The sequence below is a fragment of the Sycon ciliatum genome, chromosome 2, assembly GCF_964019385.1.
Source record: "Sycon ciliatum chromosome 2, ocSycCili1.1, whole genome shotgun sequence".
Taxonomy (NCBI): domain Eukaryota; kingdom Metazoa; phylum Porifera; class Calcarea; order Leucosolenida; family Sycettidae; genus Sycon; species Sycon ciliatum.
In genome coordinates this window covers 17,502,172-17,517,767 of record NC_088644.1, presented here as the reverse complement: position 1 = coordinate 17,517,767, position 15,596 = coordinate 17,502,172, and the positions used below count along the sequence as shown (strand labels likewise).

At 45.5% G+C, this 15,596-nt stretch overlaps 1 protein-coding gene across 1 annotated transcript in view; it reads left to right on the top strand.

Moving 5' to 3' along the window:
- The first annotated feature begins 10,576 nt into the window (after positions 1-10,576).
- LOC135809001 (uncharacterized) overlaps positions 10,577-15,596 on the top strand; it is a 49,705-nt gene continuing 44,685 nt past the window's right edge. Inside the window, exons 1-2 of the mRNA XM_065322256.1 lie at positions 10,577-10,920; positions 13,911-14,125. Coding sequence (XP_065178328.1) covers positions 13,916-14,125 — 210 coding nt within the window. The 5' untranslated portion in view covers positions 10,577-10,920; positions 13,911-13,915. The remainder of the gene's footprint in view (positions 10,921-13,910; positions 14,126-15,596) is intronic.

Genomic DNA, 15,596 nt, shown 5'->3' with positions numbered 1-15,596 from the left:
GTTGCGCATATCAGCCCTGCCGCTATAGTTTCAGAGTTCCCTCTTGAGGTTCTGACTATACTGGAAAGTTGTTTTGTGAAGTGTGTCACCAGTGACCTTATACTGACAGTGATGCCAAAAAGACATCAGTACCGCTATAATGCTTCGGAGCGACATCGCCGTGGCAAGCAGCAGAAGGTGAAAGCTAAGATCCATCAATCCACTTGATCCGTCCCATGGAAGCAGTACCAGGATAGGGATAGTGAACAGAGAGGCGAAGCCGGCAAGCCTCACCAAGCCGCCTACAAGGTTGCTGCAGTTGATGCTTCCAATAATGTTGATAATCTGGCATGGTGGAAAGATCAAGATGGCCTTGGCAATTGGCAAAAGGCTGCGAAGATGGTTCTCACCATCCCACCCTCATCTGCAGCTCCTGAATGAGTATTCATCTCCTCGAGTCAGCCGGCAATGTCATACTGCCAGCAACGTGTATTGGAAGGTCACATCGAAGTAAAGCTAATCACAATCATGGGAAACTGAGTAGGGAGTTGTGAGCTTACAGCTGAGGTCTATACTGCACAACAAGAGGCAGAACACGATGTCAATGGTCTTGATTTTGTTCACCCCACCACATGTGCATTCACGGCCAGAGATATTGAAACCCAAAAGGAATGCTTGCAACTTGCAAGCAATTTTATATTTGCCAGACTGTCATATGCTGCCGCCGATTTTGAAATTTATGACTTTCTTTCCCATCCTTTTTACCCACAATTGTCACTTTGGTTATGAGCAGCGAGTCGTAAAATAGTAAAATAGTATTTTACGACTCCCTGGTTATGAGCATGCATGAAAGTGCAGAACGAGCATTCAAACTAGCATTATTTGCAGAAATACCGAGCAGTGCTAAAAGCATTTTATGATAGTGAAATAAACCAGCAATAGCTGCCGTCGCCAATGCCTAATGCCAGTGACTGTCTGTGTACAGCTGACAAGTACAGTCAGAGCAGGGAGTACGATTGTACTGTAGCCACTGCAGTGAGCCGCACACTTGAAACCAGGGAGTCGACTCCCTGCTTGAAACCCTTACCTGCCGTTAAAATCAGGGAGTAGTACAATACCAAGAATTGTACTACTCCCTGGTCGATGCCATGATTGCCCTTCATGCAACTAGTTGTCATATCCTCTACAACTAAGTACAAGGAGGGTGAAAACTTGCAGAAAGTGCCGCAGAATTTTGATTTTACCACAGAAATGCCGCAGAAAAACCCCCTTTTCCCCGCGGAATTTGCCGCGGAATTTTGAATTATTGGCCGCGTTTTCCCAAAGGGACAGTTGTCGTTTCTCTTTGCTCAGCGAGCGTAGCTCCACGACATCCTGAGCGTGTGAGGATTCAGGAACTAGCACTACCACACACTGTTGTTTTGTGTTGTTGCAGTTCAGATGCTCTACTGGTAACGCTGTACTGACTGTACGTGTCGAGACAGTGTCTCTTCCGATGCGTCCTTGTGTTGTGCGCGTAAAGGTCTGTGGAGGCCCCTGGGCAGATTGCCGAACCTGCACCATCATAAGCTTTTGCTGCGACTAAATGGCTGGTCAATCTCTCAGCAGCATCACCACACAGTTTTCTTGGCGAGGCAGTCAAAACATCAGCCACTGTTGCTGACAATGGAACATAAGGTGCAGTGCTAAATTTTAGGGGTCAAACGGGTGTACCTTTAACTAACGAACGGGTAATTTTCTTAACGGGCGGGTTAACGGGTACCCTTTAGCAGCCATATTATTTTTTTGCGCATTTCTCACATAAATCATGATTTTAATTTGTATATTCTCAGGTTGTATTTTGATACTACATTATGATTCGCAATTGATTCGTGTATCATAATATTATTATGGCAATGAAGGTTCCAAATGAATGTCATCCGTGCATTTGCCCATGTACATAACTTCACAGGCAGTAACTTACAATCGTACATGTAGATGGTCCTACAAGCTACATGTACATGTATTTTGATACATGTACGCAAATCAACTGCAGATCGATGTGATTCAAGCCATGCAAGGACAGAGTGGTTTAGCAAAACTTCCGTGATCTCGCGCAATCCTATTTGCTATGTTCGCAGAGAACTGGTACTCGTTGCATTCAGAAGATGTTCGCGCCCATAGCTAGCTGGGGTGCCTGACACAGCTGATGTGCTGCTGGCCAGCTAGCTGCTAGTGCTAGCTTGTTGAACTCGTGAAATGAATCTTCACAAATCCGTAATCTTGTATGCAATATTTCGAACTACTTTTCAGCTCGTCGATTGAAGGAACAAACTACAACCATGAGTATCATACATGTAGCTACCACCTACGGACATCACCGTTTGTGACACTCCGACTGGTCACTCAGCCTGGTGACACTAGTTCATCAAGTACTGTGGCAGGTTCGATGTCGGAGAACCATCGTAACTTTCTAGTTACTCAGCTGCCACCTCGAACGAGTTTCAAGTCTTGCCTTTTCTCACATCACAATCAAAAACCTCCAGTACGAGGATTTTTACTTGCACTAGAGTGGAGAGAACAACTGTCAAGTCTGTCTTTCAGCCTGCTCCTGCCTGATAAAGTCGAAAGCGGGAATGCACAGGAAAAAGGAAAAGAGTATCCGCACTCCTATTTTGAGTCTTGGAATACGATAGGATCACCTTTTTTTTTTTTTTTTTTTTTTTTTTTTTTTTTTTTACAAACGGGTACCCTTTTACTAACGGTACCTGAGATTAACGGGCGGGTACCCGGGTACCCGGTACACCCGTTTGACCCCTACTAAATTTCCAAAGGTACAATCAGCAACATGATCTTTTAGACTACCCAAAGGGAGTGTCTTCTGGCAGCCCTCAAACACGCTTGCATGAAAGTCACATTTCACAGCAAGCTCAGAAATGCATTCATAAACAAACACTGGAACCTCCCGCAACGACGACGCCATAAGGGGAACTCGGCACATTGGGCAGGTGGCAGACTGTTCCAGCCAATGCCACACACAAGGAAAGCAAGTGACCTTCGAACAGCAAGGCACCTGTATAGCTTCCGTGGCATTTGCAACATGCAACGTGACAGACACCACAAATTACAGATGAAAAAGTTATAGAAAATCTTTCAGGAGCCAATACTTCGGGCCTTTGTATGGTTACGTACAGCTTCAGATTGTATGGCAAGTGCCAGGGGAGTTGAATCTGCATGGGAAGAATACCTGAACACCACTGTATTGTGATTGAACTGAAGCTGGATGATGACCGTGTGGTGAGTGTGTGGGGGGTTTCAAGATACCGTCCTGGGGCAGGGGTGTAGGTCCTTTAGCTCGGGCGGGTGTTGTTACATTCATTGTAACATCTTGTCGTTTTCTTTGTGCTTTGCTGTGCGACTGCCGTTACCCTGTTCATCGTAGTCTAGGCCTTGACGGATTATGCTAATATTTTCGTGAAATTATGCTTTTCGCATTGCTGAAAAAATTGCAGAATTATGCTATTTTTATGCTAAACGTTATACATATTATGCCGCATTATGCTCACATATGCTGCTAATGTATATGATGGTTCTGTGCAAAATAACAGGGGAATGTTTTTGTAGAGGGCGCTGTACTGTAGTAGCAAAAGTTCAATGGGGTCAACGCACCGTCCGACCTAGCTACGACCGTCACTGATTGTAGTCGACTGGACATGTTATTTAAGGGAGTCGTAAACCTACGACTTCCTGATGCATCAACTTGTACTTGTACTTGTAGAACATGTACAACTGTATGGAATTTGATGCGAACAGGCGGATTATTCCAATTTATGCGATTCGTATGCAATTTGCCTCGAATTATGCGACTATTCGATTTTGGTAGGAATTATGCGAAAAATTATGCTAGCAGAATCCGTCAAGGCCTATCGTAGTCTCCCCCCCCCCCCCTCCCCCCTTTCCCAGGCTGTACTCTCTTGTACCATCATCTTTCAATGCGACGGACCCCACGATAGGCGGTCAGCCTTTGGGTCATCCTAAATGACCTAATAAAGTTAGTAATTTGGCGTTGTATGCCCGATGCGGAGCGGAGCCAGTGTCACACTTGATCCAAAATTCACGCTGGAGCCTATTCGGGCATGTGCTTCGCCTGGGTAAGGACACGCCAGCACGATTGAGCATGGAACAATACTTTCAGGCACCCGAGGGGAGGTACCGTGGGAGGCCGAGGGTGACAGTGCCAATAAAGCTCCACACCGATCTGTCCCAATCGGACAATGGGCAGCTGCGGAGTGCCGAGGACTTGCGCCGTCTGGAGCGGATTGCTGCGGACCGTCCAGCATGGAACGCGCTGGTGAAGAGTGTTTGTGCACACCCTCGTCACGAGTAGAAACAGTCATGGCACCCTTATAAACTCATAACAACCATTCTATAATAATTACTACTGAAGTTTGCATAGCCACAATCATGGTAAGGGCGGCAGCACCTTTTTTGGCTCCCGAAAAGCGGCCTTTTTTGTAATTTCCTGGGCTTTAGGCCACCGGAAAAGTCCTTTATTTAGTAATAAAATGGCTAATACGTGATACTCAGTGCAGTGACCCACGTACAGACGTTTTCTGATTCACGACATACCGTGTATGGAGGCTCACCCACGTTCCGCCAAAACGTGGGAGATAATCAGAATGGAGCGCATTGTGCGAGCTGTGAGGGTGCTCAGCTGAAGAAGTTTCCGAAGCATGAAATCAAAATATTGGATGCGCTTCTTAGGCCCGGGTAGCTTCGTCTTTGACCAGGTTTGGGCCTTTCGCTTTATGCTTTTGTTTGTTCCGTGTGACTAAACAACATTGCAACGTGGGTGCCCTTCATCCACTTTACGTGGATCGCCCACGTACGCGTTTCCGTGACGTGGGAACTAAACCTCCGCTCCCTACTGTACCCACACACTTCACGTACACTCTAGCACGCGGGGAGCCCCAAGTCATAACATCTTCACTAGTTTGAGGGAAAGAGACAAACGGGAAAAGTCTGAAGAAAAAATTTGACTGTCACCACCAGGACTCGAACCAGGGACCCTCGCTTGTAGCTAGCGATGCTCTAACCACTGCACTGAGCTATGGTGTAGTCGTCATCCCAGCAGAGACTGTTCAACATTTTCTTCAGACTTCGTAACTCACACTTCCTGTGAATCCACACAGGCGGGTGGGACGCAGCCCTCACTGTACCCACACACTTCACGTACACTCTAGCACGCGGGGAGCCCCAAGTCATAACATCTTCACTAGTTTGAGGGAAAGAGACAAACGGGAAAAGTCTGAAGAAAAAATTGACTGTCACCACCAGGACTCGAACCAGGGACCCTCGCTTGTAGCTAGCGATGCTCTAACCACTGAGCTATGGTGTAGTCGTCATCCCAGCAGAGACTGTTCAACATTTTCTTCAGACTTCGTAACTCACACTTCCTGTGAATCCACACAGCACACAGGCGGGTGGGACGCAGCCCTCACTGTACCCACACACTTCACGTACACTCTAGCACGCGGGGAGCCCCAAGTCATAACATCTTCACTAGTTTGAGGGAAAGAGACAAACAATAATAATATTAAACTCGGATGTTGAGCCATAAATAAATGTAGAAGAGAAAAGGACATATGGATACGAGTTAAGAGTAACTCTCCATCACTGTAACATGATACTTTATACAGTCAGAAAGTGCAATAACTAGGCACAAAACTGACAGAGTACTGAAACATTCGACGTCCTGACACCTAGCTTCAACACATCTCCCGGTAGCGCTAACCGACAGCCTTCCAACTTGGAAGGTTCAAGGTTATGGAAAGACCAAAGAGGGGAAGGCAAGCGCAACGAAAACGAGCAAAAGCTACAAGTTGGAAGGCTGTTGGTTAGCGCTACGGAGATGTGTTGAAGCTAGGTGTCAGGACGTCGAATGTTTCAGTACTCTGTCAGTTTTGTGCCTAGTTATTGCACTTTCTGACTGTATAAAGTATCATGTTACAGTGATGGAGAGTTACTCTTAACTCGTATCCATATGTCCTTTTCTCTTCTACAATAATAATAATTAACCCTCACACCACAGAAGAGATGAGCCAGTGGGGTGTCGCAAGCTTATATTGAACTTGAGCACGACATGATTATTGTGATCATGATGACGTATAACATAGTTCGCGTGAAATGATCGGACTGGGCCGTCTAAGGCCGCCCATCTGTAACATAGTATGATAGGAACAAATAACGCCATCTATCGGCTATGAAAGAGCGTTTGAAAGACGACCCATGGGGTCATGTAACAATCATAAAGGCTGGGTGTACCAGTACATTGCTATGGCAACTGCATGACCACTAAGTACTCGGTAGTACCCACAAGTATTATTAATTGTATTGTCTGCGGCAGCCGATGGATGTGCACCATGCGGATTTCGTGCCCATCGGCCGAGCCCGTGCCTCCCCTCCGTCCGGTAGGCGTGGGCGGGTGGGAAACAAAATTGCGTGGCGAGCACTCGCAGCAAAACAGACAACTGGCAAAATTACACCGGCCAGCAGTAGATGAGCCGTCTACGGTACGGATGCATCCGCCAGGCGAAGGGTGGCTCATACGGGATGTCGTACGCGAGTGCGACCCGAATGCGGAACTCTGCAAGAGTGCGTGCTTGCGCAAGTCGGCTGCGGCGGCACGGCGGAGTGCGTATGGTCACCTAAAGTCATCTTGCGGGAATATTCCCCTGCGGGGGCGCGGCCCGTGGCGTGCTGGTTAACTACGGTTTGCGCAACGCAAACCAACATTATTATTATTATTATTATTATTATTTTAATATGGCAGCTTATCCTTCTTGGATGTACAAATATCACGGAATATTAACACTAAGAGTTTGGACACCACTATCTATAGGAAGCCAACGTTCACCGGCCTCTACATTCCGTGGGGGAGCTATACTCCAACGAAATCGAAGAGACATCTTGTGAAGGCGCTAGTTTATCGTGCACATAGAATATGTTCCCCTCATCTATTGCAGGACGAAGTAGACAGACTGACATCAATATTTACGAACAACGGCTATCCAAAGGAATTTCTGGCCAAGCTAATCAACGAAAAACCGGTGACAGACAAGCCTATCCAATTTGGACCTGACCGTTGCCCAGTGGTGCTCCGTTTACCCTGGGTTGGCACCGGTTCTGCACGCGTGGAGAAGGATGTTCGTGGTATCGTATGTCCATCATATCCGTGCGTCAAGCTGTACGTCATATTTGGGACAGTGCGTGCGTTCGGTGTGAAGAAGGATGTTCTACCTACCCTTAGTAAAAGTAACCTTATCTATTTCTTTCAATGCCGACAATGTGAAGATCGGTATGTAGGTAGAACCCTTCAGCACCTGGGCGCACGCATTCGTCAACATGTGCCGTTAAGTTGTGTTCCGCTTGATGCGCGCGATTGTCGTCCTCGCCGTGGTCGTCCTCCAAAATGTGCTGTCCAGTCCATCGGTGGATCTTCCTCTTCCCGTGAAGATGTGACTGCATGCCCGTCCTCCTCTGCGTGTGTAGGACACGGGCCAGCTGAGAACAGCATAAAAGATGGTGCAAGACCCACACGTAAACCACCGAAACTGACAAAGGATCTGTCGGCGTCGGAAAGGGTGACGAGAAGCCAAGTGAAAATACGGACTGATGAGGACGAACGTACAACGACAACGGAAGTGACAACAACAGTCAATATTCGAAAACGTGGTAGACCGCGAAAACTAACCTCAATATCGGACACCGGACAAGTTGGAGTAAGAAGCTCAATAGAAATCCGCAATGGAGGAGACGTAACGGAAAGGACACCGGGTATCGCGCACCCAACGGTTAGTGTCAAGAAACGTGGAAGGCCGCGGAAACGCGAAGAGACAGATAGTGGTGATGCCACGAAGAGGCGAGATGACGGGACATTGGAGGAGACAACACCCAATGGAGCTAAGAATAGCACTTCGTCAATCAAGCAACATCTGTCAGCCCGTACCAATTGTCGTGAGTTGTACAGTGATACTGTTTTCTAAATATTGTCACGTGGTAGATGTGCGTTACATTTGGCTGTGTTAGAAGCTTTGTATATCTGTAAGTTAGATCCTGAACTTTGCGTACAGAAAGAAAATGTGTTGTCGCTACAATTGTTTGGTGTTACTCCTCGTCGAGGTGGTAACAATGTAACTTAATTTGCTCACTATGTTGTTGTCACTATTATTATTTTCCTTCGAGTTTTGTGTCGTGCTAAACTTGATAATTTTCCACCTTGTCACGAGTGTTGTTATCTAATTATCTTTACGCTATATAAGTTTTAGTCTTTCCAGCTTGAGCCATTCCCTGTATAATCCTTGATGAGAAGGGACCGAAAACGTTCGGATACTTATGACAAGTGCCTTATTATGACTGGATGTGTGTTTGCGTGGATATTTGCGACCCATAACTTACCTTCGTTCAAAAAAAAAAAATTATTATTAATTTTATTATTTAAAAAGGCGACGTGGAGACAATAATCTTAATAATGCAATGAATATAACTAAATGCGCACTCATATCACAACCATGGGGACGAATCATGTACATGTATTCCAGAACGTTTTCTTGTCACAATTATCAATGGAATTCGTGACTAAAGAGAATGATGAAACTACAATAGGATTTATACAATTGGAGTGGAACAGCGAGGATACAAGCATAGTAAGAAAAATAGCACAAACCTAGGAACAATGTGCACAGGTAATAAACTATACACTCTGTAGGTGAGGTGAGAAATGATAGGAAATTCAGCAAGTGCAGTGTGACAATGGACATGCATGTGCAAGTGTGTGTGAGTGCGATCTCACCTCACCTATAGTTTATTACCTGTGCACATTGTTCCTAGGTTTGTGCTATTTTTCTTACTATGCTTGTATCCTCGCTGTTCCACTCCAAGTGTATAAATCCTATTGTAGTTTCATCATTCTCTTTAGTCACGAATTCCATTGATAATTGTGACAAGAAAACGTTCTGGAATACATGTACATGATTCGTCCCCATGGTTGTGATATGAGTGCGCATTTAGTTATATTCATTGCATTATTAATTTTATTATTTTATTTATTTTACTAGATTGTACTACTCCCTGCTGTGAATGGTACTTCGCGAGTTCGCATCGCACGCGTCTGTCGCAGATCGCGTCGCATCGCGTGTCGCATCGCAAAAAAGCTTCTGTGAATCCCGCTTTACACACATAATCCAATACTGCAATAGGGAACTGCTTCTCTGTACCGAAAATTTCTGTTCACCTAACCAAGCCTTTTGCTTTCATACCGAAAATATTGAGCACCGAAATTTTCTGAAATTTAATAGAATACTTGAAATAGCTGTCAAAAGCCCAGAAAGTCGTTATTCAAGCAGTGAATATGACCTTGGGGCACTAAAAGCATGTCGTTATTCGCGAATTGTCGTTATTCATGATAGTCGTTGTATCCGAAGTTAAAGGGGAAGTTAAGGCAAAAATTAAAATTTCACCAGTTGTAGTCTTCGGGGTGCTGAGTCGAATGGTCTTGGTCCGAGAAAGCTGAGACGCTCCCTTCCTACTTGAATCCCAATCGAACTCGCGCACTTCCACCGAAACTGGGTGACTGCGCCCTACTAGATGGGGATTTGTATGCAAAATCTCACTAAAAGCGCCATTTCGTTCTTATAAAAGCACGGATGACCGCGATTGGCCCATATGTTGTAGTCTTTTGGACGCTGAGTCGACTGGTTTTGGTCCGAAAAGGCTGCGATGCAGCATTCCTCCTTTATTCCCAATCGAACATGGTTGAACAAGCGGTCACGTGCTCCTGGGTGCCCAAATCACCTGGTCACCACGCCAGCAGGCGACAACTTTCACACCAAGGTTCAACTCGAGTTCAACTCGAGTGACAGGACTGCACCCAAAAAAGGTCAAAACAGGCTAGTAAGTAAGGCACGGTGACCAGGTGACTGGTGTACGCAGGAGCACGTGACCGCTTCTTCAACCATGTTCGATTGGGAATAAAGGAGGAACGCTGCATCGCAGCCTTTTCGGACCAAAACCAATCGACTCAGCGTCCAAAAGACTACAACATATGGGCCAATCGCGGTCATCCATGCTTTTATAAGAACGAAATGGCGCTTTTAGTGACATTTTGCATACAAATCCCCATCTAGTAGGGCGCAGTCACCCAGTTTCGGTGGAAGTACGCGAGTTCGATTGGGATTCAAGTAGGAAGGGAGCGTCTCAGCTTCCTCGGACCACGACCATTCGACTCAGCACCCCGAAGACTACAACTGGTGAAATTTTAATTTTTGCCTTAACTTCCCCTTTAAATGTACATGGGACTTTGCTCTGGGCATAGAAATTCTGTCGTTATTCGCGAATTGTCGTTATATCCGCAGTCGTTATTAGCGAAGTTGACTGTACAGTCAACTTCGCTAATAACGATTGCGGATATAACGACAATTCGCGAATAACGACAGAATGTTCATGCCCTACACATACCTACACATATGTGTAGGGCTCCCTGATCTCTAGTAGTCTAGTGCGCAAAAATAAAAGAGGATTTTTTAATTTACTTTTTCGGTATTGCATGGTCAAATGGAAATCGAAGCTGGTTTGCACATCCATCGATCCGGATCATCAGTAGATCTACCAGTGGCAGTACAGATCTACGAGTACAGAAATGAGCTTGTGAAACAGTTCAAACTTCGTAGTAGAACTACCCACACCGAACAGTTTTAGTGAATGTGTTTCCCAGTAGGAGTAAGTCAATCTAGATGTTATTGAACTATCGTGAAGTGCATTTCGACCACTGTGCATGTGACGTCCCGGCGAGACACCGGACTCTTGGCTGGTTGGTGCGCGATTGAGAGAGACTTTCAAAAATAGTGGCTAGTAACTTCAACTGTGGCTGCAACTGCCTGTTTACTGAATGACGACTGTTTGGAGGTATGTAAGCTAGACGGCCCTACATACATGTATGCATCAGGTTCTACTGCACCTGTACACTCAGGGTATTATTACTAGCCTGAGCCATCATAGTCTAAGCTCTTTCTCACTAGGGCGGCAAGGCGAATGATGTGTGTCTTGATACACGCGGTGTATCAAGACACACATCAGGCTGGGGGATTCCTTAAAAATAAACAAAATTCAACGAAAAAACAAACACGCGGGGACAAGGTGTGGCAAATGAACGGCCAGCCCCGCTCGTACTGAGCCGCAGATAACCAGGGACTGGATTTAATTTGTCACGCTAATCCCTAGCCAAAGTGTTTCCTCCTCCCACGTTTGCGCCGGCAAGTTATGCGCAGAACAATGCAGTCAATACCATTCAACTTTGCAATGATAATTAATGCACCAGAATGCGGGAAATGTACTATGCATGCACCAGCAGTACACCGCTAGGGGCGCTAGCTGAATTCAAGATGGTGAGGCGCACTAAGCTCTTGCTGACTTCATGTAGACCTTTCAGCCGTTACGGTTTCATCAGCGGACTGCAGCGTGAAGTGGCTGTGATTGCGCGGTACTGCTGTGTGCTCCGATCAAACCTGTTGAGGATTATGTTGTAAAGTCGACACGGAACTTGCGCCAGGATAAACTTAATGTCTGCTCCCAACCTGGAGCTCACGCTTCCTGCTGAAATTACCAGCACTTGGCTGACTCGTACTGTCATCCGGGGGCTCGGAGCACACGACAAGCATATCAAACCTTTCACTCAGTAAACCTTCCTCCCTGCTCAATGCACAATGTGCGAGAGAATCTAACCCTCATTAGTTGAGCTTGGGTAGTCTGAAAAAATTGTGCTGCAGGTACACTGCATCTTATAGAGCTGCAGCATCCGAACTGGAACACTATGAGGGATAATAACTTGAAACGTACTGTGACACTCTGTTTCCAGCGTGACAAACACCTTATGAGGCCCCAGGTAGCAAGCGCCGAGAGATAACGTTAGTGTCTCCCATGGAGCCGCGAGAAATAGACACTGATGCTGTTAGTTATTCACAACACTGTCTGTCACCTCTGACATGTAGTCGCATGCTGGCGTGTGCTAAATATGGCAGTTGTGAGTCAGGCAAGTGTTAGTCATTTCTGCAGGAAGGGTGAGCTCTACATTAGGAGCAGCCAATGTTTTCAATCATCACTACTGCAAAGTTGGTTGCTAGTGCTAAGTTTGTATTGGTATCCCTCACGCACATGCCGGGCATGTGATTAGCTGTTGGAGGTGACAATGTTGTGAATACCTAATGGCAGTCAACGTCTGTTTCTCACAATTCCATGGGCGGCACTGACTCATGCTGCAATCTAGAACCCCACATGGTTTTGTCGCACTGGAAACGGAGCATCGCAGTAAGCCTGTATCCGCAGTGATGTTTTGCCTGCAGGAACGCTATATAATGTTGTGCTCTTGGATCACGCTATGTTATTAGCCCCGTCGAGCTCAACTGATGAGGGAGTGATGAAATCCCTGAAACACTGTGTATTGACCAGGTAGTGGTGCTGGCTTGGAGGCTTGCTGAATGGATGGTTTGATGTGCTCTTCGTGACCTCCGGGGCGGCAGTCGTGCATCATTTACCGTATTTCCTGAATAAGAACCTATTTATATCACACTTCAAGACCCTTGGGTGCGACTTACAATCGAGCATAACTTGCTACTCAAGTGAATTATATAATTATATTATGGAAACAATGTGGCGATGTGGCAGAGACCTGAAAATGGAGTGTGACATAATCAGGGGAAACATATGTTAAGTGTCCGTAATTTCGGTACGAAGGGTGAACTCCTCATTGGAGAGCAGCCAAATTCTTCCAATAAGAAAACGTTCCAGGTGCTGTAAGAACAAACTCTCAGGAAGCCCATGTCACGATGGCTATTTTGTGTGTAAATGCAATCCAGGGGTTGTAGAATCAAAACTAGGCTGCGACAGAAGTGTTTATTTAAATTTTTGCAAGTTTGTTGTTTGTATCAATAAATTGTCTTGATGACTGTGACCAAACTAAAAAAAAAGGTACAATGGTCGCAAAACTGGGCTGGTCGCCTACAGGAAGTAAGTGTGTTCTTTGGTGTGGCCTTAGACATTGCTAGAACTTTGGTGGTGGTTGCATGTGTAAAAGTTGGTTTCAACTTCTCCGTGTCGTGGACGTACCTCGACCGAGTCGAGTCTGTCTTTCCTACTTACAGTCAAGCCTCGTTAGGATGAACTTGAAGGGACTGAACAAATTTGTTTGTCTTATCGGGAGTTCTTCTTATCCAGATATGACAAAAAAAGCGATATGCATATCATATGGATTGTATTTACGTGAAGGTGCATGCTGTGGTACATGGGAAGCATTTTATTCTTAGCATAAGCCAGAAACAGGTAAGTACAATGACAATGTGCAATGAATCACGACTGTGCCGAAAGTTCGTACAACACGCTGATTTTGTTCAAAACACGCTTGAAAATAATTTGCACTGTACGTACAATTATGGCCTCGACCATTGAAAAAAAGAAGAAAAAAAGACAGCCAGCCCACGCGCACGCTCGTGGAGCGAAAGTTCGTACTACATGTGCATGACCACACTGATTTTGTTCCAATCACACTAGAAAATAGTTCGTCTTCGCGAAAGTTCGCTGTACAGAAGTTCGTCGTAAACGAATAATTTTGACTTGAATTGATGCCTGGCCAACCATAGGATTGGCCCTAGTTCGTACTAATGGAAAGTTCGCCTTATCCGTGTTCGTCCAAATGAGGTTTGACTGCAGTAGATCATATGCAGGCACAGCACGGCTGTTGAGGCACACTGCATGTGGACTTGGTCAGCGATAACGTACACTTGAGATGTGCCTGGAGATACACATCTTTTTTTAAACTTGTATATGTACTAGTCGAGTGTTTGTAGTGTTCTAACTGTTAGCGCCAGGCTCACTCGTTTTAATTCTGTTGTTGTTCAATGCAGGTGTGATGGCCTCAGCTAGTTGCAAAGAGCCCGGCGGTGACCATAAGGATGGTGTGGAGGATGGAGATGATGTACATCCATCGCAGTTATTTCGCCGTATGATTTCCAGTGAGCTCTCCAAAGGTGAAGATGTCTGGGAAAGCAAACGCAAGAAGAAGCGTCCTAAGAATCAGAGAAAACTGCTGATTTCTTCATCTGACTCTAATCCCACTAAGGTAATTATTTCCAGGCTCAATATGACCAAGGAACTACAAGCTACGCTATAATGTCCACTAACACCACCAGTTACTTAACAATCAGCTCATGCGATAACATTGGTCCTTTTTCTTTCTTATAAATTAACCCTTGGCTCTCCATCCGAGTCAATATGGCCAGGTTCACTTTCTTGAAACAATTGACTTTAAACCTTGTGCCTTTTCTCACTCTTTATTATCTCAAGGGGCTTATGCATGTACATACATAGAAATGTCCGTCAGCTTTCTGGGTGTAGGCAAAGTGCATGTGGTCCCGCACTATACCGTACATGGCCTAATTACAAATTTTGTCAGTGGTGGTATAAAAATATTTTGTCTTCCGAGAAATGCCGAAAAATAGGTGCATGTACAATTGCAGATGCTGAAATGCAGTTACAGTAAAAGAATAATTATGCTGATATATGATAGTTATGTCTCTCCACTACCGGGCTTGGGTTTACCTGATGTCGAGCTAGCTTGCAACAAAAGCATGGAATCAAAGAATACCAAAGATCACGAATCGAATAATTGCAGAGCGTGGATGTACACTACGACTGTGCAGCATGCCAGGCTTGGCCTCTGTGTAACCAGTGTGCATGCTTCGCAGTACAGGTACAGTTGAACATCGATTATCCGACCACCTCTGGGCAGACAACTGTCAGGCGGTGTTTCAGATAAGGCAAATGTTCTGGATAAGAAAAAACTGTCACTCACACACTTTCAGTGGTTATTACTAGCCGCACGACCTTTTACTTTTTACTTTTCAAAATTTTTGTATTTTTTGAATGGCTCACTACATGCACAGTGCGTACTCTACGGCATGTGCGCCCAAAAAAACTGTTACGGATAATCGAATGGTCGGATAGTCGATGTGCGGATAATCGATGTTCAACTGTACACATTACTGGGTCCGTGGTGTGCATACACCACAGTCCTTCCTTTTTAAATGACAGCACACAGTAAATAGTAGAAATTACTTTAGCTGTGTACAACCACGAAATGAACACAAGCCAAACGTGTAACATGATGACTGTGCTGAAGGGAAATGCCACAAACCTTCCCTGCAGATTTCACGAGGCGATGCAATCTGCTTGGCTGTCCATCGAGTAATAGCAGCAATAATGATAATTATGTGCAAGTCACATGTTCAAGCATGCGGGCATCTGGCTGGTTATGTTCTACGAACCACAGCACGATGTAGCCCACAGACAAATCGGTCCCGCAAAGCCTCCAGCAGATGTGTATTGAACTCACAGATCCGAGCCAAACTCCTGAGTTCAGCCACTAAACTCACAATCGATTCTCCTTGCCGTTGATCACGCTGGTAAAACGGTACCTCTCATGAATGACCAGCGGCTTGGGTGCGAGATGATCTTTGAGTACTTCAAGTATACCGTTCAGCTTTTGGTACCACTTGCTGTCCGGCTTGTCAGGAGACATCCAACAGGAAATC